Consider the following 27,542-nt stretch of genomic DNA (forward strand, 5'->3'; position numbering starts at 1 on the left):
CAAACCCTTCTGGAGGAGGCGAGCAAACAGCGTGAGGAAGGCTCAGGGAGGTGTACAGGCCTGGCAGGCTCAGGGAAAAAGCTGGTTTCCCCGGGGAAACCGGCTGTTGGGATCACAGGCTCTGAAACCTTTAAACAAAGCACAAAAATCAGGACAGCACATTGAAACCAAATCCCTGAAGAGAAAGGGAGTTGAGGCAACCAGTGAAGGACTCGGCTACTCCCCTTGGTAAGTCTTGCACCTGCCTGTTAAGAGTATCCTCACATTTACAGCAAGTTCTTCTTTTAGCAAGTACCTGTTCAGGTACCTGGAAGTTGGCCAGGATTAGTTGTAGTTCAGTGAGATAATTTCATTTGAAATAGCAAATGAAAAGAGTAGCTGTTCATTCCTTGCTGCCAGAGGTGCCACCCCATATTTATTTTTGCGTTGGCTGCTGTGCAGAGCTCAGCAGAAGATACGGCAAAAGAAGAGGAAGGCTCCTTATGTGCTCCCTTCACAGGGATAGCACTGGGAGCAATGGAGCATTTTTTAATTGTAATATGAAAGACGAGGAGGAAGCTATTGGGGAAAATAATCTGCCGAGCATGATGAAATCTCCTTTTTTGGGATGTTTCATGAAGTTTTTACGTTGGGCTCCTGTCCCCTTCACCTCACCCTGTTTCCTACAGGTGCAGCTTCCTTGGTGGTAGCAGTCACGGTAGCTGTGATGTTAAACATCTCTTACAGTAGCTGACTTGCATGCCATGTGTCTAACTTGCTGTTGGTAGCAACAGGGAGCCAGGTGTGAGCACTACTGCAGGAGCAGTGTGAAAGGAGTAGTGTGAAGCAGCTGGTGAGATGAGTCCCACATGTGGGAGCTCTGTTCTAGCTCAGCTGATACACAGGCATCACACTTCCTTTGACTTTGGGGAGAAAGGACCAAAGTTTGAAGCCCTAGATACTTCATATTCTCCTACTTCATCCCCAGTAAGTAGTATGTGCAAAGGCGTTACTACCTTCTCCAAGATCAATCAAGGAACGGCTAAAAGTACATTAGTGCTTGTTGGCCAGTTCCCCCAACACCTTATTGGGGTTACCAGCATTGGTTTCCCCTACTTCCTAGCTATTTCGTAGCAGAGTATTCCTGTCCATAGCTGCAGGCTGCATTCTTGTTCTCTATGGGACTAAAAGCTGAAGGCCTGTGTAGCTGAGTTGGACCTTTTTATTCATGCACTATTGTTGGCTGGATCAAAGTGTGTCCTCGAGGAGACTAATTTCCCAAAATCCCAGTAGAAAGATGCCTACTTGGATAGAACTGCTTGGGTGAAAAACAGACCTCAAGCAACTGATGATATTGGGTTCTAGGGCTATTGCTGTTAGATATCTTAGTATAGTTAAGGGGTAGTTACTGTATGTTGTTTGTTAGTGCTCTTGGCATTTTGAAGCAGCTGCATAAATTCAAGACTGTGTGCATTGCACCTGTAAAATGTATGTCAGGTTGGAAAAACGACCCAAGAAATACTGCATTTTTGTTTTTTTTAAGAACTGAATCTGGTGCAGAGGCAAGGTTCAACATCAGGATCAGGCTAAATACTAGAGCCTCCACCCTTGCCTCCATGCATCCAAAATGTGGTTAGAGACCAAATGAAATTCATCTACCAGATGGGCCTACCTGTACAGGTGGAAGAGCCATGTTCTAGGAGGGAAATATTTCCCTGTGAGTCAAGAAATGGTCAAGTGCAGCCTGGAGACAGCACAGAGCAAAGCAAGCTGTGCTGCACTAGGAGCTGGGAGGTGGCAGTCGGTGGCTCTTGCTCTTGTTGCCCACACCAGCTGCATGGGCAGCTGCAGTGGCAGAGTCGCACACAGCTTCCATCGCAGCGCTTCAGCCGTAGTTGTTGGTATAGGTAAGTGATGCTTGAGTCTGTGTCTTGGGGGTCAGGCAAACATGTTCAGACTGGTAAGTGGTGGTTGTGGGGTGGGAGGGACAGAGGAGACCCTTTCTAGGAAAGCTGAGCAAAACTAACCTTGAAAGACAGGCTTATAGAAGAAGGAAATGAAAGGTCATCTTAATGATGCCTTTTTCCACTCGGGCTGACACCATGACTTTGAGTCTGTAGATGGTTGACTGATTAGGTACCTTGAAAATGCTCTCCAGGTGAGAAACTTAGGTTCTCACACTATGGGAGAGCAGCTCTCTGAAGACTCATTAATGGTAAAATCAAATTTGTGTGTTTAAGGTGTATAGGGGGTTAAGTCTTTTTAAAGGTGTTTTAAATCAAGTGAGATCAGATTCTTTTTTGGTCCCTTGCTTAGCAGCTGTCTCTGCAAAACTTAAAACAGGCAATTAACTCTAGCTGATGCCACTGCTATTTTTTTATCTGATGTCTTCTGCTCCAACACAGAACAGAGCCTGAGGGTGGCTTCCAAGGGCTTTGATGCTCAACAGCACTTAGCCCCAAAAGAGGAGAGCGAAAGTTCTCTTATTTTTCCTGTTTGTTGCTGCAGCTTGCCATAATAGGACTCTTTTTATAGCCTATATGGAGATGCAATGGGGCTGTGTCAAGGACCTTCCCTTACGAAAAAGTGAGATGGGGCAAATGGATGCCCTGTTTGGCAGCTGCTACAGGAAGGCTTTTGTCCCGTTTCTCCTGCAGCAGAGCCCAGCTGGAGGAGGTGAACTTGTCACAGGTGACGACTGGGAGGGACTTCTTAAAGCTACTCGAGGCTGGAGCTAAGGCAGCACTGCCAGCAAACAGCTGTGGGTCTGTCCTTACTCCACCACGATGGATGGGGAGCATTCCACAGGACAGAAAGGTTGGGCTCGCAGCTGCGGGTGGTAGCTGAGCACATGATTTGGGATCAAAAGCCTGAGGTACCTCTTTAGGCTCTGGTACTGATCTGCTGTGAAGAAAAATCCTTTCATCTCCATCGGTCTCGCTTTCCTCATCTGTTAAGCTGTGGGGAAGATCTTGGAGTGTCCTCATCTCTCTGGGGAAGCAGTTTTGTACAGAATTCCCTACTTGCATTTGTACAGTGTTGTGCAGGGGGGAAAGCCCCGTTTCCCCACATGGCTGCACCCCAGGCAGGCGCAGGGCTGAGGCCGAGCCCTTTCCCTGCACGAGGCAGCCCCAACCCCTCGCCACTGCGGGTAAGACACGCTCCACATTCACATAACCCTCTGCGGAGCCTTATTTAGGCTGATGTACCAATATCCGACTAACTGGAGCTGGTGACAAGAGAGGCTCTTGTCCTAAGCTGGCCTCTCCTTTCTGGTCTCGGGTTTTTCCTGGAGGGTGGTTGGGGGGCAGGAGGGTGATGGGATGACAATACACTTCAGCTTATACCTCATTTTAGCTGCTGTACCTGAGTTTATTCTTTCTCCTCTGGTAAGAAAGTGACTGTACTTAAACACCAAACAAATAGTGAAAAATTAAAGCCGTTTCACTTCACTGTCACAATATCTTTCTTTTATTTTTTTATTTTTTTATTTTTATTTATTTTTTTTTTTTTAAGAAACGCACACAAAAAAACGTGCCAAGAGTGCTTCAGGCTTGTGTTCTGGTTTATATTACCAAAAAAAAAAATTCCTTTCAATATAAAAAAGCATTACAGTAGGGGATACAGGATAAATTAGCTCCACTATCTAATAAAAAGAACATTTACAGATTTTTTTTTAAAATAGATTTCAAACATTATTTCACACGCAGCCCTTTTCCCAGGCATTTGTGACAGTCATTTGAGCCTTAAATAACAGCTCGGAGGCCGGGGTGCAGCAAGGGGCTGTTGGCTCTCTCCTCGTTGCACGCCTGGCGCAGGGGCTGCGCTCAGTGCCATGTCCAGCACCGGCACCAGCAGCTCCCTCTGTGCCCAGCCTGCCCGGAGCTCTGCAGCAAGCAGGGAGCCCCTGTCCCAAAAGGACTTGCCAGAGCTGTTAGAAACAAATACAAAAATACAATTGCTTCTCCTGCCTACTGTTCCGGAAAACACAGACTTGTCTACTGTACAAGAGAAGGGATAGCCACATAACTAATGGACAAAAAAATCTAAATTTACATAACTTGCCAGTGGCCAGGAGTCTGACTTCCACGTCTACTTATCCATTAAAATCCCATAGGGGAAATTCCTACTTCCACAGGTCCTCTCCAACTTTCACACCTCTTTACAGCTCTCTCTGCTTCTTATTTAAAATGTGCTCTCTGGCCTTTGCTTTGGTTTCAAGCCATGTTCCCACTGGTCCACTAATCAGCTGCAGAGAGGATGTGAAGTCTTCACCCAGGAAAAGAGCATGGAGGGATCATACAAGGTAAGAGGGGAAAAAAATGCACAAAGGCCAGAATAATAGAAGAATATGGGAGCTGTTGAAGACCTGGTAGAATAGAGCCATTCGGGAGAGAGGAAAAGTAAAGGGAGCATGAAAACAGACCAAACACTGAGTACAGAATTGGGTAAGCCAAAGAGAAATAAACCTGCAGTGACCCTATTTCAGACTAGCCTCTTTATCACTTAGGGCTCTGGCTGCCATGGGTTATTTTGCTGGGGCTGGAAAAAAGGCTCTTCTGCCTCCAATCCAGCTGCCCCTGCAGAGAAGGGGGTTTCACCCTCCAGCCCTGGCCAGAAGCAGCCAGAACTTTTCACAAAAAAAAGGAGGGTAAAGGGGAAAAAAAAAAGAAAACGGAACTGCCCTCGTTCTCTCCATTTTTATCTTGCTCACCTCCATCCAAATTAAAAATCTCAGGTCGTGGTCTTCTTCCTCCCTTGTGAGTTGTTCTCCCAGAGTAGTCACTGATACCAGCTCCTGAGGCAAACCCAGAACCAAGGAGATGCTTGAGCTCCAAGCCTGTTCCCTGTGACACTAGTAGATGCAACAGATTTTTCCTCTGTTAAGAGCAGCACCTACTGTCGGGCACAAATACTGCTGGTTTTGGCTATCAAAACTGTTTTCCTTCATTAAACAGCACAGTGGAATTTAATGCTAAAATGCATCACTAAAAACAGGTCTAGAGGGAAACTGTTCAGAAAACCTTTCCATGAGGTTTAATACAACATCTGAGGCCACTCAGCAGGCCCTGGCCTCATCTTCCAGCCCTGGAATACACTGGCTGTGGTTTTAGTAGGAGCAGGGGCTGCTCTAGGTGGCTGGCACCTTTGCCTGCTGATGAACAAATTGTTCTCAGATGCAGCTTTGAAAAGCTCTGCTGCCTCCTGCCTGTTCCTCAGTATCCTCATCCCCAACCTGGACATTGAGTCAGGCTCCCTGGTTATTATGACCCACTCCTCTTTTTTTTTCCTGGTTTCCTTCCATCCTCATCAGCTGTGGGTTTGTTCATGAGCATCTGGGCCATGCCCTTGGGAAGGCTGAAGGCCCAAAGGCCGAAGTACCTGCTGCTGCCAGTGTGGGGCCAGAGGCTGCTGCTCCCAGCCCTGCACCGCTGCCTCCTCCACCCTCTCCTTCCTATACAGTGGTTACAGCTCCCAGAGGGGCTGCTTTAACCCCATATAAAAGTGCTCCTTCATCGGAGGCTGTAAAAAGACCTAAGCGAAACAAGGAACCCACAGCTGCTTCTGCTCCCCCTCAGTTAAGATGAGCAGGGTCACCATGGCCTGAGAAGCAGCTCGAGGGGTTTGGCCCTGCACTGAGCGCTCTTAGAGCCTATCTGGGGGCCTCAGATTCATCCTAATCGATGCTTGAGGGCTAGGCCGAGGCAAGTTTCCCAAGTTCATTTCAAATGATTAAGTGGATGGTATGTTTGTTAAATGTCAGACTATCTCAAGGGAGGAAGCAGTCTCAGCTAACAGGCAGCCCAGAACAATTCTGACTTGATGCTGTTGTCAGAGGCCTGAGGGGAAACTGAGCAGAAATGACGCCACGACAGTTTAAGGGAAACAGCATGGGGGTTGGTGACAAATCTCGGCCTCTCCCATCCCAGCATTACGCCTTCAATTCCCCTTGGGGCAGACAAGCATGGAGGAAGCCACTGCAAATCTTCATGCTAACAGAGCACCACAAGCTTTTTTTTTTTTCTTTGCAAGTATCAAGTGAAAAAAGGCTGACAAGATTTAAACACTATTTCCTCCACTTCTCAGGAGGGCAGCAGCATTAGCTATTCTTTACCAGACCCATTATTTTTCCCAGGGGATGGGAATACGGAAAGGAACCACTTTTTCCACTCCTTTTTCACAACAGTGTACAGTACAAGTAACTAAAGCCAGAAGGGGTCTCCTGACCACAAGCCAGCCTGTCTTAGATGAGTCCTATGTCTGAGTGGGACCTCTCTGCCCCTTCTTGGAGCTCCAGAGAAAAGCCAGCCTTGCTGAAGTGCTGCACTTCTCTGGGAAGTCAGCTTCCACTGATGAATGTCTTTCTATGTCGTGGCTGGAATTAATATCTAAAGCCAGAATCATACAAACAACAAGTTTCCTAGATGATCCACCACCAGCATTTGTTTCAAACCCACCTGGACAGTCACATATGGCCTTAGGCAGCCCCAGTGTTGCCGTTCTTCCCTCCATCGCTGTCTAACAGTACAGAGGTGCGAGCGCGAGGCCCGGCTTTGCTCCCACACGTGGAAGAGGAAGCTGTGCTCTTCCTCCTGCTCCCCTCTGCAGGCTCCTTCCGTCCCTAGTGCAATCGACTGCGCTCGGCTCCTTCTCCGTGGCTGTTGCAGGCGGCTCTGGGCAAGGGTCCGGTGTACAGTGTAGTGCACATCACCTCAAAGTTCCAGCCCCTGAAGTACAATCCTTTTGGTCATTCATATATTACAACCCTCTTTTTTTTTTTCCCCCCTTTTTTTTAATCCCCCTACCCCATTTTGTTAAAAAAAATAAAGTTTTTGGGTGTTCTCGGGTTTTGTTTCTTTTGATTTTCCTTCTTTCTTCTGAGCATGTGGGGGTCAGTGTGGTGATTCATAGGCTTCTGTCTACTGGATCCCTCGAAAGAGACACATGGCAAAGATCATGGCGAAAAGCTGGGAAGAGGGGGGAAAAATAAAAAAAAGACAAATCAGAGAAATCAGAGAACAAGGCCAATCAGACATATCTTCCAGAAGAAGACCAAGTATTGTCCCCTCCTGCCAGAAGGCACCATGAGGGCCCCCGAGAGGGGTCTCTGGAAAACCACGCGATCCATCAGTCAGCTCGTTGGGATGCTCCCGAGTGACGGCAGTGACGTGTGGGGCCCAGGGCAGGCGCTGGGGGCCTGGGAGGCCAGCGCTGGAGCCCGGAGCCCCGCGCCGCGCTCGACACGAGGCGGCACTGCAGGCCCGCAGAACACGGCGTCGATGCCTGCAGTGCCAAGGGACCAGCACCCCCTCCCTCCGGGCAGGCAAAGCCGCAAGTTGATAACCTGCTCACGCTGCGGCAGCAAGAGCTCTCCCTGCGAGGCCTTCCCTGCCGGTTTGCCTTGCTGCTGAATTCTGACACTATCTTATTTTGCTTTTTTTATTCACACAGTATTACCTCGATGGCCAAAACGCCGATGGCAAGGGCTCCTGCAAGGTACACGTAGGTCTCAAAGGAGTTCAGGATCACAGTGTAACAGCCCTAGAAAGGATGAAGACAGAGCTGAACAGCACTGCATGTTGCTGTCTCAGCAGAGCCCTCCTCTGTACCTGAGGTACATGGAGATCCAGTTCCCAAAAGCAGCACTCCCCCCGCCCCACCCCCAAAAAACAAAAAGTCTCTAGTTTTACAAAAAATGCAAAACTCTCTCTGTGTTTGGTGACACTTGCTGCACAGGTTGTTTCTCCCATGCTGCAGTGACAAGGGGTCACAGAAAACCTGCCCTTTCTATAAAACCAGTAGGTTGCAGCATCACCATTTCAGGAAAGCACCAGTTTGGTCCCTGCTTCAACCCCGTTTCTCAAAATTTATGTCTCCTTCTCTCCCTGCTGTTTGCCATCTCTCTCTCTCCTCTCCATCTACTCATGGCAATCAGATGTGACAGGAGCAGTGCTGTGCTGTCTGCTACGATCTCTCATCCAGAGCGCCTTTGCCAATATCTTCTAGCTGCCAGACTAGGAAACAACTTCTAAACTCCTCTACTCTCTTTCACAGTGTGTTGTCAAGTGCTGAAAAGAGGATCATTGCTTAGTTTGAAGAGACAAGAAAACTTGTATATTCAGTCAATATACAGTCTGACTGACTTGTTAATGTTAAGATGAGCACAAAAGTTTGCTAAAAAGTTTCTGAATCTTCAGGTCTTGGGGAAAAATGTAAGAGAATAGTACTGGTAATACCAGGCTCAACAATATACTGAATTGCCTATTTAAAAGTCTACCATGGAGACGAACTGCTAAGTTGAGAAACCCAGCAAAAGAAATGCCCCTTTTCTATTGCAACCAGTGTAAGGGGACAGAAATGCAACTTTCCACCACTTCTCTTCCTTGGAAAACAGACCTGGTTTTCTGTGGCTGTCCAATCATTGATTTCTTGGTTGGACACGTTATTGACACCAAGTCTTGTGGAACTAGAGTGGAACCGCTCAGGCAGCCTGTAAGTGCCAACTCCATCCCATCTCCACTGACCTGTGCTGGCTTGGTAACAAACTTCTTGGGGCAGGGCTAACCTTCAGAAATAGAAGAAAACTTGACATAACCCCTGACCTCACTTGCCAATTCCTTAAAGAAACGTTCATATTTCTGCTGATACATACAACATAGACCTAGCAGTCCACACTGTGAAAGAGAATTTTCAAAATCAGACCTATGCCATGACTTCAAAAGCACGAGCAAAATCAGGATGCGAGACAGAGCCAGAATGGCATGACCTGCCAGCCTCCCTAGCTCCCCACAGTCATCACAGCCATCCTTGTGCCTGCTGTGAAATTCCCTTTTTTGCCTTGTTTTTGGCTTCTCTTACCTGCCGATTCTGAAATCTCTCCACCCCTTCGAGGCAGGCCTCTCTGTCCACAAACATCCCTTCCTGCGTCTGGAGCTGTCGCTGGCAACAAGCCTCTGGTGGCGCTTCTTCCAAAGGTAAGTGTGGGATATGAGAGACAGGTTCAAAATCTTCTGGTCCATTCACTCCACAGCAGGCAAACTAGGCAGGAAAAAGAGGCAGAGAGAGTTCACACTTTGACCTGAGACACCAGAAGTCTCCCCAGGTCCCATTTTTCAGGGATCAAAGCTCTGATCGAAGCAGAGAGAGAACAACTGTTGCTTCCAAAGAAGTAGTTGTGCTTATACCTTGGAGCTTACATACAAAAAGTCCCACTGTTCCCATGTCATAGTGAGAACACTAAGGTGCCTCTGTCAATCTATGCAGGGCTTTGAAGCACATCAGAAAAACTTAATTGAGATCATCCTGCAGGTCCATAAAAGAGTCAGCAGCACAAGCCAGGCTCCTCACCACTCGTACCCCTCTATACCTAACATCCAGGATTGTTGCTGCTCAAAGGCAATGGTAGCTGATTGAAGAAAAGTGCCTTTTTAGGATTCAAGTCATGTTCCTTTTAAAGATTCAAGTCATGCCTTGACTGTGTCTCCTTTCAGTGAGCAAAAGGAAACGTCTTTATTAAAATCCTGAATCAGCATGAAGGGTAGCAATCATCTTTTTCTTTTAAGACTAAAATAGCTTTTTCGTCTTCAGATTCTGACATCTTACTCCTCAGCACCAAACAGACAGAACATGGGCTGTGCAGGCCACAGAAAAAAGAGTTTACATGTATACAGATACACATACACATGCACACAATTTCTTGTGGTGTGTAGGAAGTAACATCTTCTAGTATACAAGAATTTAAACTGCAACTAAAGTCAATCTTTAACCACACTGCTTAGGACTGAAATAACAAAATCAATTTTAATGGTATATATTTCTGTATTAGAAATATCCCATTAGTCATACTCTTGACATTGTTTAACAACTCATTTCAGAAGGGCTACTAAAAACCTACTACCAGTTTTGGCCATTTGTCACTGCATATAGTTTTGAAGTAGATTCCAAGGTGAAAGGCCTAAAGCAATTGTTGACCACGAGAGCAAGCATCAAGCTAGCTCTATCAGTCTGCACAGGTTGCTTCAGAAGATGGTGCTTAAATTCTTTTGGTAAAAATCAGTAAGATTCTGGCTTTTTGGTTACAGACAGCTCTACGGCTGTCGGTGCCAGTTGCTAAAGCTGGGGGAAGACAGCCTTAGGTTTGGGCCTTTGCGTGTTTCACTTTGCGGAAGGCTGTGTGCACGGTGAAGTCTCACTCCCGCCACCACCACAAACCCTGCTGTGCTTGAGCCTGTGGAAGGCAGAGCGGGTTGAGGGTGTGAGACTGAGCCTGGTGACAAGGCCAGTTTGCTTAAGCACGGGATTGGCACGGCTCCACTTACTGTGATCATAACAGAGTTCCAGGTGGAAGAGAAGACGTCCGTGTCATTGTTCCTCATATAATGTTTCTTCAGCTCCTTGGTGAAGAACTCCCTGGTCAGCTGAAATGCACAGACACAAGTGGTTACTGCCAAGGCCTCTCTCCCAAGCATCTCTCAGATCTCTCTTTGGGAATGCTGGTGGGTTTGCTTGTTTGCTTTATTTTGGTTCTTTTTTCAAACCCAGAGAGAATTATATCTACATGTGTAAGCTAATACTTACATGTAATTTTTTAAGGTACAGATTCAAGGCTATTTGAAAGTACTTCATAAATCGGAAAAGAATCCACACCGATATAGCAGCTTAACTTACTAAGCTTCACAGGGTCCACAGTGAGCACATGATTTTCCCCTTACTTTTCATTTTACAACAGCTAACTTCCTTCAAACATCAGGGGTACTGCTCTGAATTTATTTCCATGTGTGAGAAATCAGAATCAGGCCCTAAGAGTGAACTTTCTAGGGCTGAAAAGGAATTTAAGAAAATAACAAATGTGAAATATTCAAGCCAACTTACAAATCATAAAAAAGACTGTTTCCCTGACAATGCTGTAGATTATATAAACAAACCCTTACACAAGAAAAAAAATCCTCTTTATATTTCCAATGCTTAGATAATTTAAACATTTTCTCCCAGACTCAACAATAAAAACTAATGAAACTTCATTTACTCCTGTTTACAATAAAATAGAAAAATTGTACCAACAGTTCTGCTCTGAGTCTCCTCAGAGGGTCATACACCTTGAAATTACATTTATTTAGGATTACTCTCTGGAGGAACAATATAGAAACTTAACGGTCTTCTTAAAATAAATAGCCAGACTCAATCTGTGGACTTTCTGTCACTTCAAAATGAAAACTGCAAGAGATTCCCTTTTCAGGTTCCCACGGGTCTTGACTTGTGTGGTCCCTTTTCTGAAATACCTTTCTTGTGATTTGCCATCCACACAAACAGAGCTTCTACCCCAGCACAAAGCCTCAGGGAAGGTATTAATACTCAGCTGGATACACTTTTCCTGTAGTATTACATATTTGTAAAGATCAGGACTTGAGATGTCTGAGAAATGCCCCTTCTCTTTTGTTGCTGACACAGCATTGCTGACCCATAAACTACTCACCTACACTGTGAAGAGGCGCCTTCAGATTCTTGATATGCAACAAGAAACACTGCACAGGTGGGCACAAAAATCAATGTTTCCTTTGCAACTTTACCACAAAGTTTAAGGAAACCAAGAAGGCTGTGGTAATTCCTTAAAGGAATCAGAATACTAGTTATCTTTGAGTTTTCTTTATTAAGACAAAATTAAATGACTAAAACAATACTGGGTAATTATTTTTCACTTTCCACAAACTTTGCATAACTTGGGTAGCTAAATCTCATTACCTGTTAATGAGACAGGTTTCTAAGTTCCTAAATCACTCTTACAAGACACAGACTAACTTATTTTTTTGCTTTTGAATATTTAAATACAGGAAGATCATAGAGGACAGGCATTTTCCTCTGGGAGTTTGGTGCAGTGGGAGGAGGCTAGATTAGAAGATGCTGAAACACATCCTCAGTGTTCTCCTTTCTTCACATACTTTACCCACCAAGCATCCTACCCTGCAGAGACAGCAGCACAGTCTTTTTATTTTTTTTTTTCTTTTTTGATAATTGCCTATTTCTGAAGCACAGACTTTGAAACTGATACTACAGTTGGTAACAATCCCAATCGGCTGCCTTTGGCCAGGTCTGAGACAGAAGTGTCATTTGAATATAAAGCGAAACCTTTATTTTGACAGCAGCAATCCCAGAGGAAATTGTTCAGGGTTTGTGTGTGATTTTTATGAGACTTGGCCTAAAAGAAAGCCTAGTGCTGCAAGGGTAAGTCTGCCAGGAAAATAACTGATTCCACTTTGCTGCTGTTAAATTGGAATTTGTCCTGAGCACCTGAAGTTCAGAAGCATTTTAAAAACTGACCAGTAGAACCATTTTTTTCCTTCTTTAAAAATGAAAAAGTAAAGAAAAATTATTGGCAGGGGAGGAGGATAAATTCAATCAGATTCGTCACAGGTCCATGGTCTCTTCCGGTTGAAACTAACAGCGTGATGTGACTTTGTACATTAGAGTATCATAACGAGAACTATTCAGAAGGGGGCAAACCCTTCTACACACTTGTGACACACAGTCATGTCAGCCAGAGTCACTACGACTACATCACCTCTTTGTTGTGTTCCTTTCCCAGCTGCTTTGATGGGCAATCTCCAATACAAGAGGTATGTGTAAGCACACACCTCAATAAATGAAGTGGGGCTGACTTGTTACACTGGTTTAAAAAAGCAGTTTGGGTGGCGTTACTGCAGCCAGATGAAGGGGCTTATGAAGCAGGGCACTTTAATATGATGGGTAAGCTGGCACTGCTGAGGCAGCTCACAGCCCTCCCAGCACAGTGCTGTGCCTGAACATAACGCTATGCAAGAAGTGGGCTTTCCTCTTTGGAAAACCAGGCACACTTCTGCTCTTCTGCTCCTGCTTGTAGCACACTAACATTTCTGACAGGACAATGCTGGTACTGCAGATACACCGCCAGGCCGGTGTTCCTCTTTTCCAGAGTGTTTTCATCCAAGACTCCATCTACTCAGCCTAGGAACATGATGTGCATATTGGTTAGCTTTTGCCTTCTCTCTGAGGAAACACAGGTATCGAGAACCAAAGTAACCTGCCTCTCAAGTGTCAGGACAGGGGATAAATGCCCAAACACTCAGACTCAGTCCAATGCCCTGCCACTGCTCTGATCCGTTCCTGACGACCTGCTTTCCTGCGTGTGAAGGCGAGTCACTGTGTCTCTCAGATGGATACACTGATACTGTCATTCAAGCACAAAGACATTTGGAAGAGAAGCTCCCTTACCAACACAGAGTCTGTGTAAGGTCATTAATTTCATCACACAACAGCCTTGAAAAGAGGCATCTACCCCTCCAGCGTTTCTCCCATCCAGACCTCTGAAGGGTCGATTCCTGCACGGAAGTCAAACTGCTCTTTCCTGGGTACTGATGACACCGCTCTCTCTCACTCTCTGAAGACATTATGTTACAGCAGTGACATATCCAGAGTCCAGAAGAAAAGAGTTCTCTGCCTCCAAAAGCTTCCTATATAAAATTCAAAAACTCTGACACTCTCAAATTTGATCAATAACAGACTTACTCACCCCTGTCCTTCCAGGCATTCTATCTGGTCATCTAGCCTCAGGCTAACCCACAGATGACAGCAAAACTACCTACAAATGGTTGCCAAATCACAGTATATGATGAAAAAAAAACAATAGTAAAATAAGTGTTTTTTCAGGAGAAACCTAAGGGGAGAGCCAACCGCAAGAATTTTTAAACTGAGTTTAATTTGTGCATAGAGTGATTTGCAACTGACTTGGGTTTTTAAGGTTCTTTTATATCTTCCTGTTTATGCCTCTCCTGTCGATCATTCTGACAGGGTGGAAACCTGGCGATGTGAAAAGGGTGAGGAGTTCAGGAAAGACATCTGAGTAATTTGTTCCCCTTCATTTTTTAACTCACAGATCACCCCAGATGTCACAGAAGTCTAGAAGAAACGCTACGAACTTAACGAGTTAGCAAGGGGCAGAGGCACGTATCCATACGTATCCCACTGCTCCCATAGGCAGGTACCCAAAACATAAGCAGGATCCTTTGGCCGTGGGAAGAGGACACAGCTGGCCCACTGGTCACACCACATATGGGACCAACATTAAGCCTGTGTAGTTTCTAAGGCTTTTCCTAGTTTTCCGCAGGCTGCTCTGGAGGTGGGAGCAGTCTGCTGTCCCCAGCCATGTACTGCTGCCCCCAGTGCCTTCTGGCCAGCGCCTGCGTTATCTCGTCCTTGGGAAGGCTGTGGTGGGGCAGCAGGACCCGGGGGTGCAGAGCAGCGCGTGTGAAGGGCTCCTATGTGTGCGGTCTGCTCCTCGTTCTGCACCACAGGAATTCTCTAAAAACCTTTAACAGAAGAGCTGCACTGACCAGAGCACACCAGACCCCCCATGCTGCAACCCGTTCACAGAGCTGCAGCAATTCCCACTAAGACACGGTCTCGAAGCCTCATCTGAGCGGAGCACCCACACTGCACACAGAGCGCCGCTGTTTCCACGCCGCCCACTTCCGAGGCAAAGACACAAAGACCACCAGCTCGGAAAGGAAAAAGACCTTCCCGCTAAGTCCCCACAGCCCATCTTACTGTGCAAACACACCTCGCTGTTTTGCTATCAGCCTCATGACTCTTGCTTCTTGACTTATCCAATTCCTTTTATATGAATGAAAGTATAGCCTACCTCACAAAAAGCAAAATGATAGCAAATTACAAGGATATCTTTGTTAATGCTATATTTTTGTCATGGTCAGCTAGAGGGATATGCTGTATGTTCCCCTACAATTGAGAGAGGCCAAATAAGAAAGAGAAATACTAACAGCAACTATTGATCATCTCTACTAGCTGACATTTTCTCACATCCATCACTCAATCACATTTTAAGGATAGATTGCCTTTAGAGTCTAGTTCAGTCAGGATCTTCTTTGCACAAGCAGAGACATGAAAGAAAATGCACAAACATTTGTTGGAGAAACAAATGAGCTTGCACCTACTACTAGCACAGGGAAGGGAGCGCAGCCATATAACAGGCATAGCCACAGAGTAGAGAGGGGCTGCATCATGTGAAGCAGGAGCAGGAACCTGTAAGCTGGGTAATATACCTAAGAACCATTGACAAGACCCAAAACGGGATATGGAGAGCCTTGGTCAGAACAAGTCAGGGAAAACGATCTCTTACAAGCAACAGCATTGAGAGGTGAATGCCAGAATAGTGAAAATCCAATATGATTAGAAGGTGCACAAGACTCTCTTTGAATTGCAGACAAAGCAAGCATTGGTTCTGCTAGGCAAATGGAAAGTTTCACTATTAATATCAAACACATTTTATATTTGAAAAATAAAATAGATACTTTAAACCAGTGTGTGACTTCATTAGAAAACTCTCTCTGAGGGATTATGCAGCTAGTTTGGCTGCAAAATAATCTAGACTCTAAGAACTTCAGGATTTAAGTAGTCTCCCAGTAAATATCTCTGTGTACATAACCCACCCACCTCACACATGTGAGCTTGGTAACATTCACTGGCTTGCTACCTGTTCTGCAAACTGACAGCAGCCAGGAAGCAAGTTTGTTGGTATTTGAGGCACACAACTTACAAACTTATTAGCCACCACCTACCAGCTTCAGCTGGCTACAGTCCGACCAAAGCTCAGAGCTTGCCCACCATAGAATACTTACATTTTCTCTGAAGATGAAAGCCAGGATTGCAGCTGAAAGCTCTGCCAGGAAGATTAACAAAATAAACATGAAGAACTAGAAGAGAGAAGATGTAGAAAAAAAAAACACAAATATATCATTAGGTACATTAGCAGGAATATAGGTACACAAGGTACATTAGCAGGAATACAGCTGAGGGAACTTTTTTCCTCCTAATAATTAAAGAAACCTATACCATTTTTATCTTTCTGTTCATGCTCTTTCTTTCATGTTCAACATGAAACATCAATACTACCAAAAGTGCACTGAAATTGATGCAGTAATCTGGGGCAGACATGCACAGGACGTGGGAGCACGTCGCCTGGTAAGAGTGTGCAAGGGCTGCTTCCACAGTTAGCCTCACACTGCACTCAGAACCAAGTCTCTCATCTACATTAATAACGTATCAGATAAAATCTTTACAGAAAGTTAATAACACACCATCATAAACTTAACATGACTGTGCAAGTCCCATCCATGGCATGGGTAGCATTGAAAGGGTGCGTATTCATATCCCTAAATAAAGGGCACATTGCAGGTTTAACAGAATGCCAGCAGCCAGGAGGCTGAGTGCTAGCAAAAGAGACACAGTCATTCAGTTCTCACAAGTACCAATTTAAACTAAAGCTAATACACCCATGTTGTCATAATTCAAGGTAAGAGAAATCAAAGTAAACAGAGGCATGCATTTGTTAAATTTGAGATGAAACTGTACTTTCAATTTGTTATCCTTGTAACCTTCTGGTACTTCTATTTAAGCCCAATCTTCAGTCTCATGGGAGGACTAGGATGTTGTTTTTGTGTGGTTACCAAGCCTGACTGATTCATCTCGCCTTCTCCACTTTCACCACAGAAGTAAACCAGATCAACTTAAGGGGCTCTCATTCCCACAGAGAGGGTGACATTGTGCTGCAAAGGATCTGGCCCTAGGACCTTGTCTGCTTAGATCTCTCAGGCTTTAGAAACTACTACTCCAACCTAATAGGACATTTTTATGTTTTTATAGAGAAATCACCTTTTGAGAGTCAGTCATTGTAAAATTTAAGGACCAGACTGAGTGAACATTTAGAAAGGTTAGAAGTGACCTCAGGTTTTGGTCCCATGTGAGAAAAACGGGAGTGAACAGAGCACCCAGTAAGTCTGCAGCACATGGAGGGTCATAAATGTGTGGACTACTTTGCCAATGAAGATGATTGAAGCAACAAGCAGAAATAAACAAAAGAAAAGACTGGACTTGTTTCTGTGCAAGATGGTTACTGAGGGTCTCTCTGAAAGAGAAGGCAGTTGGGTCCAGAAGTCCTATTATATTGATTATATAAATATTATATTGATTAAATAAATTACATGAATCCAGGCAATCATTTATAAACAATGTCTGTAATGTGCTGCAATGTGTATTTTAGTAGCAGAGTGTGAATTTGAACTGCCTGCTTGAAATAGGCAAAATGCTTTTTTTGTGTCAAGTGTTACAGCTGTAAGTGATTTTTACCCGCTAGAAAAGTGCACTCATGCAGTCCCATTGGTCTTCCTGCTTTTACAATGAAAACAAAAGAAAGAAATCCTGGCTTAAAGGATAAAACAAGAAGGGTCAGATGAGCAAGGACTTCAGTCTGCCAACAGAATGCTGTTGCTTGGTCTGCTGAACTAGTTAACTTTGTGATTTATTCTTATTGCTAGAGTTTTTTTGTGTGGCCTTTTTTTTTCCTTTCTTAGAGACTGTTTTGTTTTTAATTTCACCACAGGAGGGCAAAGAACAAGTGATGAGAATGAACAATACTCTGCAAATCCACATCATCATCCATCAAGGGATCTCAGCATAGTCACTAAGAGGTCTAAGGTGGTGATAAAGTGATTAATCCTATCATCCTGCTAATTGCATTTCATTTACTGATTACTGGGGTACACATGTTCAACCAAGCTCCAAGCACAGGGCCGGTGCAGAAGCAGAAGCAGTCATTTCCAGATTCTGTCTTTGATAAGCTTCATTATCATTCCCAAACTGATTTACACTTGCAGTGCACAGGCTGCATTACAGATTCCTAGTAGTTACGGTGGAGAAAACATGGGCAGCCATTAGGCCTGATGGAAGAAAATAAATAGATGCTGCATCAGTGCTTCCAAATTTGTTCTCATTCTACATCTTAAGGCAAAAATCCTCTTAGTATGTCCTGCTGGCCAAAATTAAGTCAGGTAATTATTAACATCTGAGCAGTGAACAGCCAGCCGGTCAGTGCACATGTATGGCATGTAGAAGCCTTGCATTCAAACTCCTGCTTGAGACAGGGCACTTGAACACGGGTACCTTCCTCATCCAAACTGGGAGTCTGAACATCCTGGGGAGTGGGGCAGACCAATTCTGGTTAAAAATTCTACATCAGTTCCTGGTGATGCTTATAGGTTTTGTTGTAAGTTTCCACAAATTAACATTTTATGTTTCTTTTTCACAGCAAATCTATTGTTTTAGTTTCAGCAACATTTCAGCTGCTCTGAAAAGAGCAGCAAATCATCTTTAACCCAAAGGACATGCACATTGATGATGACTGTGTCAGGAGAAGCAGGAGGACCATTGCATCAGTTTTACAAGAGTGTAGAACAGGATGCATGCACTCACAAATAAGCCAGATCAAGCTAGCATAAACTTTTCTTTTTCTAAAGTTGAATTCAGCCCCATAGGGAGACAAACAAAATATTTACACGAGCCGTTTTTGCACGCTCAGAAGCACTGCAGATTCTGGTTTTGATGCTCTCCTTTTGTGATCAAAAGGTCTTTAGAACAATCCAGAAGTTGGTTAATCTCTATCTTGTAGGCCAATGTTTGCTGCTTTTGGTGAACCCTGTCCGATTTCTGAGGAAGTATGAAGTAAAATGAAAGTCCTTGCACCCAGAGAAACCAGGACCCAGAGCACACGCATGTGTACATCTGTCTTATCCCTTCTAGGTTCTGTTGGACTAAAAGCACCAGATATACATTATGCATCACTGCAAAATATCACTCAAGCAGCTCTTGCTCATCAATTCTTTAATGACTTTGTAAATGCATTTGATTTGACCAGGCAACTTTGCCCAAGTCCCACTCCTCTGAATCCCAACACTCTTGTTCTGCAGGGGTGTTTCCAGCCTTGCTGGCATATGCTCATGACTTGCCTTTCCAACACTTAAACCTTACTTCCATTAGACCTCTGACTTCATATTATGCATTTTAAGGTCAAGTGGTGTCTCCAGAAAGAGCACCAATTAATAAAGTATCTTTTTTCTCACTTGATATCAGCACTGAAATCTTTTCAAGGTACTTGACTGCTCTTGGATGTGGAATGGCAGGTTGTTAAAGAGACGTACTTTTATGCCAGAAGCCCTGGAAGACCTCCATCAAGGTGGAACGATAATTTCTCATCCTGAGAACACTCTCAGGAGTTTCTTTTAGTCCCACACATTACTTCCAACCCATATACTTCTCACATTCTCAGTGCAAAATAAAATAATAATAATAAAACTAAATAAATAAAACAGCAGGGCTCAGTACTAGCTTTGAGACTCGAAAAGTAATAACCACAAAACTGACTGCACCAGAGCATAACTAACACACCAGGAGCAACATTCAACTGCGACGTAACTCTACTGCCTTCAGAAACGATACATAAGGAAAGAAAGAGTATGTCCCGGAACTCCCTTCCTCCAGCCAGGTCCCCAATCTGCATGCAGCTTATGTGGGCCCAGATTGAAAATACGTATCTTCAATTCACTTAGAACAGTATTTCTCTTCATAGGTAACTTTTGGTTTCTTAATCTAATAGGTATTGGCTTTTGGAATAATGTCAGTCTAAATGGGTATGATCCTTTGTATTTTATAAAGTTCTTTGGGCAGAGCTCTATGACTTCATAGGCAATACTTCTGGTTTTATGATTTACTTCTGAGGTAAATCACTAGAAATCAAATCCACCAAAAGTGCTGTTATGTGCAGTTTATCAATTCAAGGGATGAGTCAACCCAGTGCAGAGAGAATTTATCTCAGTAGAACCAAGCTGATCTTTAAGAAAAATGGTTTCTTCTTCAGCAAAGTGGACTTTCCTGCTCTGTTAGAGACAAGCCTCTTTTGTACTATGAAGCAGCTGCTTCTAGAGAGCACTGTGTACAAGATACAATCATGACAAAACACTGTGAGATTAAAATTTAAAAAAAAAGCCCAAACCAAACCAACAGACTCACAGGGAGAAACAGAAAGTCATATTTGACAAAAACAAAAAATAAAATGTGTGAGCTTTGTCTTTAGACATGCAACTAGTAATGATTTTCAGTAGGAGGTAATGGCTGAAAACCCTGTGATATCAGCTATTACAGCAAATGTCAAAAATTACTTATTTTAGAGGCTCTTTCTTTGTTAATAGCACCTGATGACCACATGGATTGCAATTTAGCCCTATCATTCAGGGGGAAAATTGTCAGCAAGAGTAACAAATTTGGTTTGTTTTAAAAGCAAGGAAGACTGTTTAGAGTAATGACCACCCGCAGGGAGCCGCAATGCAAAGTCAACCCGCGGTTCTGAGCTGGGCACCAATGCCCAAACAGGGAGCTCCAGCTCATCAATGAGCCGCTCCACACGTTCACTCCGCTTTGCTGTGAACTAGTGAGAAATTAATCCACTCCCTGACTGCATCTCCACTGGCTTCAAGCCTGGTACAGTGAAGCACCAAACTCTCCATATCCCTAGCTGCATTTAGGAGTGCCCTAAACTCTTTTATAGCTTAAGAGAATAACGGCTGCGATAACACATTCATGCACTTACAACACATGACTCCGTTAAGGGAAACGGTTGCGGCCATTCTCAGGAAACACCAAAAGAGAGGCTGTCAGAAGACGCAAGGACACTTACGAAAAGCAGGAGGCATTTGTTCTCGCGGATGGCCCCACAGCAGCCGAGGAAGCCCAGCAGAAAGAGCATCGCTCCCATGGCCAGCATGATGTACGCTCCCGTGAAGAGGAGAGGGTTGGCGGCCACTATTTCTCGGAAACCTGTAGGATCCACAATGACCCAGATCCCGACGCCCAGCAGGCATGCTCCTCCCAGCTGGCACGGCGGCATGAGAGGAGAGAGAGGGAGACATGTCAACACAAAACAACTACTGGGGGACACCCGGGTTCATCAGGACCTTTTGATTGAAGGTGTTCCCTCAGAGAATTTCTGTTTCTCCATGCAATATATTCTCTGCACAGCAGGTGACTGCTGACAGGCTAACAATTTCAGTGTCTCTCGCATACTAAAAGTGAAACGTTTGAAGTAAAAGCACCTTTTTTGACACTTCTAACACTGGTTATTCCCTGCCTAATGCAGAAAGGCCAAGTCTAGAGTTGCTGCCGCATCTGCCCAGGAGAGCCCATAAGGGGCACAAAGGAAGCCCTCCTTGGGCAGCGGCTGTGCTGCCCATTTTGGCATCCCTCCTGTCATGAGCAGCAAGAGCACCAAGAGAAAGAGGTAGGGAAATGACTGCTTTCTAGTGAAAGCCTCATCAGGAGGGCCAGGCCTAGAATCCAAACTTCTACGTCACCAAGGATAGACCTCCTTCCCCCTCCTTCCCCATTTGTTGAAGCTTTATCCCCAGTCTTCCTTCACTGTGGAGAGGACCACCTGGACAAGCGCAACCTTAGTGATTGCTACTGCAAAGCTGAAAGTACTTCTGCACCGTGGCCACCTTTCCCAAGTACAGCATATCCTGTTGGGGTGCAGGATGCTGCTGGAAACAGAAGGAGGATTCAGGAGAGAAAGCGGATTTCAAATACTTACAAATATAAAGAAATTGAAAAGAAACATCAGGTACTTCATGCAGCTCAGGCAGTCTCCCTCCATGGTCTCCAGGCTGCTTGATCCAATTATTCCTGCAAAACACCAGCACTGCCTCAGCACACTTGCTTTTTATCTGAGTGACACAGGCCTCTCTCCATTTTATTTCCCCCGGGCCCTGTGCAGTTCATTACTCCAAAGGCTCAGTTCTTATCTGAACAAGGTAACACAGCACAGGCCAATGAGGGGTAATGATCACTGCAAATTCCCTTTGAGTTCTCCCCAGACAGTTACCTTCACACAAGCCTTCTTCACAGAATGAAGGCCACACAAGCAAGGGCTCTGTTTTCAGGGAGACTTTTAGACATTTAGAGAAGCTGGACTGGGAATGACTGACATGTGTGAATGGGGAAAGGCCAGAGGAAGGGACAGCTCTGCAGAAGCCGCAGTGTCTACTGGCATCCCTCCCACGGCCAGGTTACTCAGACTGCAGCAGAAGACCTGCTTGTCACGGAGCATGAGATGTTACTGTACCACCAAAGTCCACCCTGCACAAGCCTTTCGCAGGTAGGGCCCATGGATCAAAGCTGATAAGTCTTCCATCCCAGGAAAAAAGCTAAGGAATCAAAACTGGTTTTGAAACCCCACGGGTCTGAATTGGATTGCAGACTTCTTAGGATAATGTTTATATTGGAAGAGCAGCTAGGAATCATGACCACAAAGTTTCTGCCCTTAAAACCTTATTGCTTAATGAAGGGATGGTACTTCCCAACATGTGATTATATCATCAAGCACCCCAGAGGGACAGGCAAACAAATACATAAAACAGAAAAAGTTCCACCGAAAGAAGAGACTTCGCCGTCACTGAACCCTGCACAGGAAGAGACACACACACGCGACCAAAGAGGCACACTGCTTTGCTTTCTAGCGAAGCCCAGATGCTTCTTAGCCCACCTCTTCCCCCTCCTCCACTGTGAACGCCATCCTCAGAACAGAATTGCATCCAATTACATGCTATCCTGGCAAAGAACATTTGAAAGAAAAACAAACAAGCAACAAAACCCATAAATCACCCAAGGTTTCTACCCTGCCTTTCAGTCCCTCCTCGCTTTTATTAATCCGCCGGAGCGGGGAGGCCGTGACGCCTCCCAGGGCTCGTCCCTCTGTGGCCATGGAAACTGCTCTGCTTGGGCAGGGCGGCAGGAAGGGGCGGCCGGCCAGGCCGCTCTCCCCGCGGGGTGAACAGCAGGACTCGCACGCTGCGTTTGCCCACCGTGCTTCTTCGGCATGCTTTAAAAATCAAAATCAATCCCTTCCTAGTGGCAAAACAAGCACAGACGCGAGTGGCACAACATAAACGCTTGCGAGCGCAATAGTGCACAAATGCAGCTGCTTTCCTTACGGATTGCTTCTTGCCTGGGGCAGGATGGCAGCGTGCCTCTGGCTGGCTGGGCACCCCCTAGGAAATCATTTTTGTTGGAAGAGTCCTGAGCATATCCCAAAAAACAGTTTTACAGTCCACCTACACTTCTAGAGAAACACAGAACTGGACCAAGACCTCAGAAATGAGGGCAGGATTTTTCTTCACAAAGCTTATTTTCTTACACCTCTGCTGCTCAACTCTTCATCTAGGGGAAGTTTAAAGCCCAGACCATGAGTGTAGGAGGGAGCAGGACACCAAGCTTGGTGGAGCCTGGAGGAGAAGCACACAGCTCAGGTGTCACACAGGAAGCTCATAATTCCCCAAGCAGGGTTAAACTATGACTGCAAATCTCAGGGAGAAAGGAGTTCTTGAAATACAGAAAGGTATACAGCTGGGAAGGCAAATCTTGGGATTACTTGGAGGGAAGGTGAGCTTCCAATTCCACTAATCCATGAGCTTAGACACTATGGTAGAGAGAGGTACAAAAATACAACAAATTAAGGGGATGGTGATGCTTCAAAAGCCTCAGAATCAGTGGCATCAAGATGTTTCCATTGCTTCCTACAAAACAAAAAGCAAAACAAATAAAAAACCTCAGTATTTTACTCAAAGCCCGAAAGTTATTAGAGACACCTCTAAGTCCTGCTGCCTTGAGTGACCTTCTACATGATCTAAAATTGAAGTCTTGGGTGAAAAAAGGATTAAAAAAAAAAAAGAAGCCAGTTGAACTACATCATGCCAATTTGCACCATTCACACCCATCTCACTGCAGAGCTATCCACATCAAGGACATTACCTGTGGTCTAAGAAGCAGCAAATCCTGAAACTAACCCTGCCACAATGCCACTTTACTTTGTAGAGCTGATAAACCACATTACCTCCTTACCTTACTTTCCATAACTGGACCTACTTCCTAAGCAGGAAGGGCTGGTGTCCTTGGAACTGTTTCGATTTCCATGAGCTCAGTCTATGGCTTCCTTTTCTTTACATACACAAACCTAAGCTATGATTCCTTGCATTTCTTCTTCCCAAGCATCCACTCAGTATGTTAAATGTTTCCTAGGTGTGAGCAGGGAAAGCAATCGCTCAAGCTGAGCCTTGCTTAGATCCTGCAAACATCAGTGGCAGGGCTATGCAGTCGAAATAGGGTAACCTGGGAACAATAAAAGCAAGGGAGATTTGACAAGTAAAAACTCCCTCGGTTTGCCTGAGCCAGAAATCAGCCCCAGTGGTGGTTGCTGGGCTTATACCTGTACTTTCTAAAAACATCACGCTTCACACAAAGCAAGGCAGCAAATAAATGTAATGCAGCTAACCCTGCTATGCTGCAAGACAGGAACACAGCTCCTCTCTTGGGATTTACAAACCTGGAAGCCCTTCAACTCAGGATGGGAGTGAGTCACCAGCGACAGAGCAAGGTCTTAGCTGGCAAATCCACGAGTGCAGCACATCAAAGTTTTCATGCCAAAAGAGCTCAGTGCAAAGCTTCAAAAAATGTCAACCCATTCATCTGACATGAGAAATGCTAGTGCTGAGCAGTTAGTTGCTCAGTAGTGAAAATTGTGACTTGAGAGGCACTCTCACATGCCAGCGTAACACAGTGAACATATATAGAGATCTCAAAACCGTTTGCAGAAGCTCACCATTTGAATCTCTGGCTGATTAAAACAGGGAAAATAACCAAAAGTAGGATCTAACTCACTGCACAGCCCTTAGAACTAGTACATTTCAGAGCCCAAGGACTCTAACATATCAGAAATACATTACCATCTAGTTCATTTATGCAGTTCCACTCGAGACTTTGAAGCACATATAATTAATGCTATTTACAGAGAATGTAAGCAAAATATAAATAATGTTAGCTACAAATAACGTAATTATTAAACCATCTGTGGCAACTGTTGCCTTACTAATTAGCTGAAGGTACTCACTGATCACAAGCTGCAAGAAGAAAATAATCGATGTCTGAACCACAGTGCTGCTTTCTTCCTTCCATGTTACTTTCAAGTTATACACACAAAGTGTAAAGCTTTATAAATCACTCCTACTGCACTCTGACGTGAGACACAATCTGGATTCGTGTGTCTTACTCTACTATATAAAAATATCTTTTCTGCCCTTTTCCAGGCCCTGAATTTGTGGCAGTTCTCTGCAGAAGACATTTAATGCTAAGCAAACATTAACTGTCAGAACTGCAGAAGACAGCAGCTGACAGATGCTTTCCCTGGCTTGTCCCATCTCAGACCTGTAAGACATGTGAGATATTTTTTTGTCTGAAATATGGCTATAAATGTTCCACTTTTTCTTAGGCAATTTATTCTACATTTTTCCCCTAATATGAATATTATCTTGCAAAGTAACGGGGAATCCAAAACACCCGAGCAGCATAACCAGAAAACATAACCCAGCTGCTGTAATCAGTTAGTAATAAAGTCTTGCTTCCCAAGGCAATATATTCCTTTCTTCTCTAACTGCCATTTATTTCACATTCCTTCTCACATTTGTTTTTGCATGCCCTAAAACTGCCCTGAACTTCATATATCTAAAGGAAACTGCGTAACCAACCACTCCTTGAAAATTGCTTCCACATCTCATTCTGCTATCACTGACATCTCCCCCTGCCCATATCCCTCTTTGACAGCAGACTAAAACATTGAATTTCTCCTTCATCTTTGCTAAGGAGATGGAATCACAGAAATTTAGGTTAGATGGGACTTCTGCATGTCATGTAGTTCAAATGTTGCCCTCCAAGCAGGGTCAATTTTAATTTTTGATTCAACTTCAAGGTTAGATCAGGTTGTGCTGGCAATCTGGCTCATACTCAGTCAAATGTTGAGTATCTCCAAGGACTCAGATTCCACAGTCTCTCTGGGTACCTGTTCCAACACTGAACAGTCTCTGATTTCCCCAAATTACCTTCTTGTGAAAGGAACAGCAGGACCTCTCAGATCTGCCCATCTACCAGAACTCTGAAGGAGCACTTTATCACCACTGATCTCAAGCATTTCATCTTCAATATCACACCATTCCTATCCTCCATGGAAAATGACCGTGTGACCTGTTCTCCTTGCCTACCACTCCAAGCACACAATTCTCACCCTTAAATACACTTCTGTCAACTATTCCTATTCCACTGCACAAAATTCAAACATTGTGGTCTCAGTGGATAGCTCATCAGAGTCTCCCATCTCTGATACATCATAAAAACAACAGTATAACTAAAACTGGAAGAGATGGGCAGAGACCTCCAATCCTCACTCGAACCACTTCTTCTGTCACTTATCTTCTATCACAATGTCCACATTACCTCTTCTAACATAAAAATTCTTTGCCTTCATCACCTGTGAAGACTTGTCCACCTACTTGACTCGCTGCTTTCTTTAAAACCGGGAGGCCACTTCTACTGCATCTCCCACACATATTAGCCAATGGCTTGAGGAGCAAATCAGACCATCTCACACCTGCTTTCATATCACATAAAATGCAACCAAGTAACAGCAGAAGCGGTACTCTAAGCTCTCCAGAACCAGTACAAGCCAGATGCTAAAGGAAATCATAAAATGTGGATTGGGTTCTCTTCACGGAAAGACGTAATTAGGAGACTGAAGAGCCATCCTTCATTTGCACAACTTGCTGCAGAACACCTTCTAGGTCACACGAGAGCATATGAGCTCCTGCACACCAAAGCTATATCCAACCAGCCCTGACAAAGATACAGAGAAAGCCTTTGGGATGCAGAAACAAATATTCGAAAACAAGATTCACCTTTGCAAGTCTGGGACTTGAAGTGCAGTAATTTTTCTAATCTTTAACAGCCTGCGTGTCCCATGAATCACTTTGCAGTCAAGCTTGTCCTGCAAGAGAAAAATATGCAATTACTGCAGAAGTCAGTTAAATACAATCATGTTAAATACACAATTTATTAAAAAACACATTCCTGGTGAATATGCTCCATCTAATTGCTATCTTAATTTAGTGTACATTAGCACTAATGAAAAGCTTTTAATATCCAACGACGGATCCGATTCCTCAGAATCTCTTTAGCAACCTTTGGGGTGTTTTAAATGCCCACAGACCACATGTAAATCTGAAGTTCCATTACATATGCACGTCATAGCACAACAGTACTAGATTAATAACAGCTGCCCCTTCAATATTTTATGGGAGGGTTAGACAAACTTTAATCTGCTGTGACTTTACAGTCCATTTACTGGGAAAATGAAAAAGGCAGAGGCACAGAGATGGACCGTGTGCTTGGAAAGCAGAGCCCAGTCATTAGGAGCGATGGCCTGAGAATGAGGGTCTCTATTCCTCATCCTTCTGGCCACCTCTCATGCAGAGCTGAGCAAATTGTTTCCTCTCCCTATACCTCATTTTTACCATCTGTAAAACACGCATGGAGGAACAGTGAAGCTACAGTATTGCCTGCTCTCAGCCTCTCGAACAAAAGGCATTAGATAAGCCAGTGAGGGACAGACTGGCACTACGATTTTCTCAATAAATATATCCTTTAAATTTCTGTCTGCACGATGAACGACCATCTTCTGCAAGGCAAAGGTAAGGTGGGACTATGTATTAGCATGGAAAGCATGTTTGTTTGGTTGTCGCTTTGTCCTGGCACCTTCTTGGCTGTTTTTTTCCTCACCTGTGTGCTACAGTCACAAGCCTACATTTCAAGGCCTG

General features: G+C 44.5%; 1 protein-coding gene across 2 annotated transcripts; it reads right to left on the reverse strand.

Moving 5' to 3' along the window:
- Positions 1-6,652: 6,652 nt before the first annotated feature.
- On the reverse strand, positions 6,653-26,787 carry TSPAN18 (tetraspanin 18). Of its 2 annotated transcripts, XM_010212442.2 has the most exons (8): positions 26,625-26,787; positions 21,440-21,531; positions 20,531-20,725; positions 15,645-15,719; positions 10,299-10,397; positions 8,839-9,018; positions 7,438-7,521; positions 6,653-6,947 (listed from the first exon to the last, which is right to left on the reverse strand). In XM_010212442.2, the coding sequence occupies exons 2-8, from the start codon at positions 21,500-21,502 to the stop codon at positions 6,900-6,902; spliced, it is 744 nt and encodes a 247-aa protein (XP_010210744.2). In that variant the 5' UTR covers positions 21,503-21,531; positions 26,625-26,787; the 3' UTR covers positions 6,653-6,899. The 2 variants fall into 2 exon arrangements, with proteins under 2 accessions (XP_010210744.2, XP_088381836.1); XM_088525710.1 differs by lacking the exon at positions 26,625-26,787 and having other exon boundaries at positions 21,440-21,543.
- Positions 26,788-27,542: the final 755 nt, after the last annotated feature.

The sequence above is a fragment of the Tinamus guttatus genome, unplaced genomic scaffold, assembly GCF_059628265.1.
Source record: "Tinamus guttatus ecotype Peru unplaced genomic scaffold, ASM5962826v1 Tinamus_guttatus_pri_ptg000240l, whole genome shotgun sequence".
Classification (NCBI taxonomy): Eukaryota; Metazoa; Chordata; class Aves; order Tinamiformes; family Tinamidae; genus Tinamus; species Tinamus guttatus.

Excerpts from the sequence above, each read along its gene's own strand:
- TSPAN18 (XM_010212442.2), bottom strand. The coding sequence starts at position 21,502 with ATGGAGGGAGACTGCCTGAGCTGCATGAAGTACCTGATGTTTCTTTTC. Across the intron at positions 20,726-21,439 it reads TTTTCAATTTCTTTATATTT|CTGGGAGGAGCATGCCTGCT; the intron begins GTAAGTATTTGA and ends CCGCCGTGCCAG. Across the intron at positions 15,720-20,530 it reads ACAAATGCCTCCTGCTTTTC|TTCTTCATGTTTATTTTGTT; the intron begins GTAAGTGTCCTT and ends TCTCTCTTCTAG.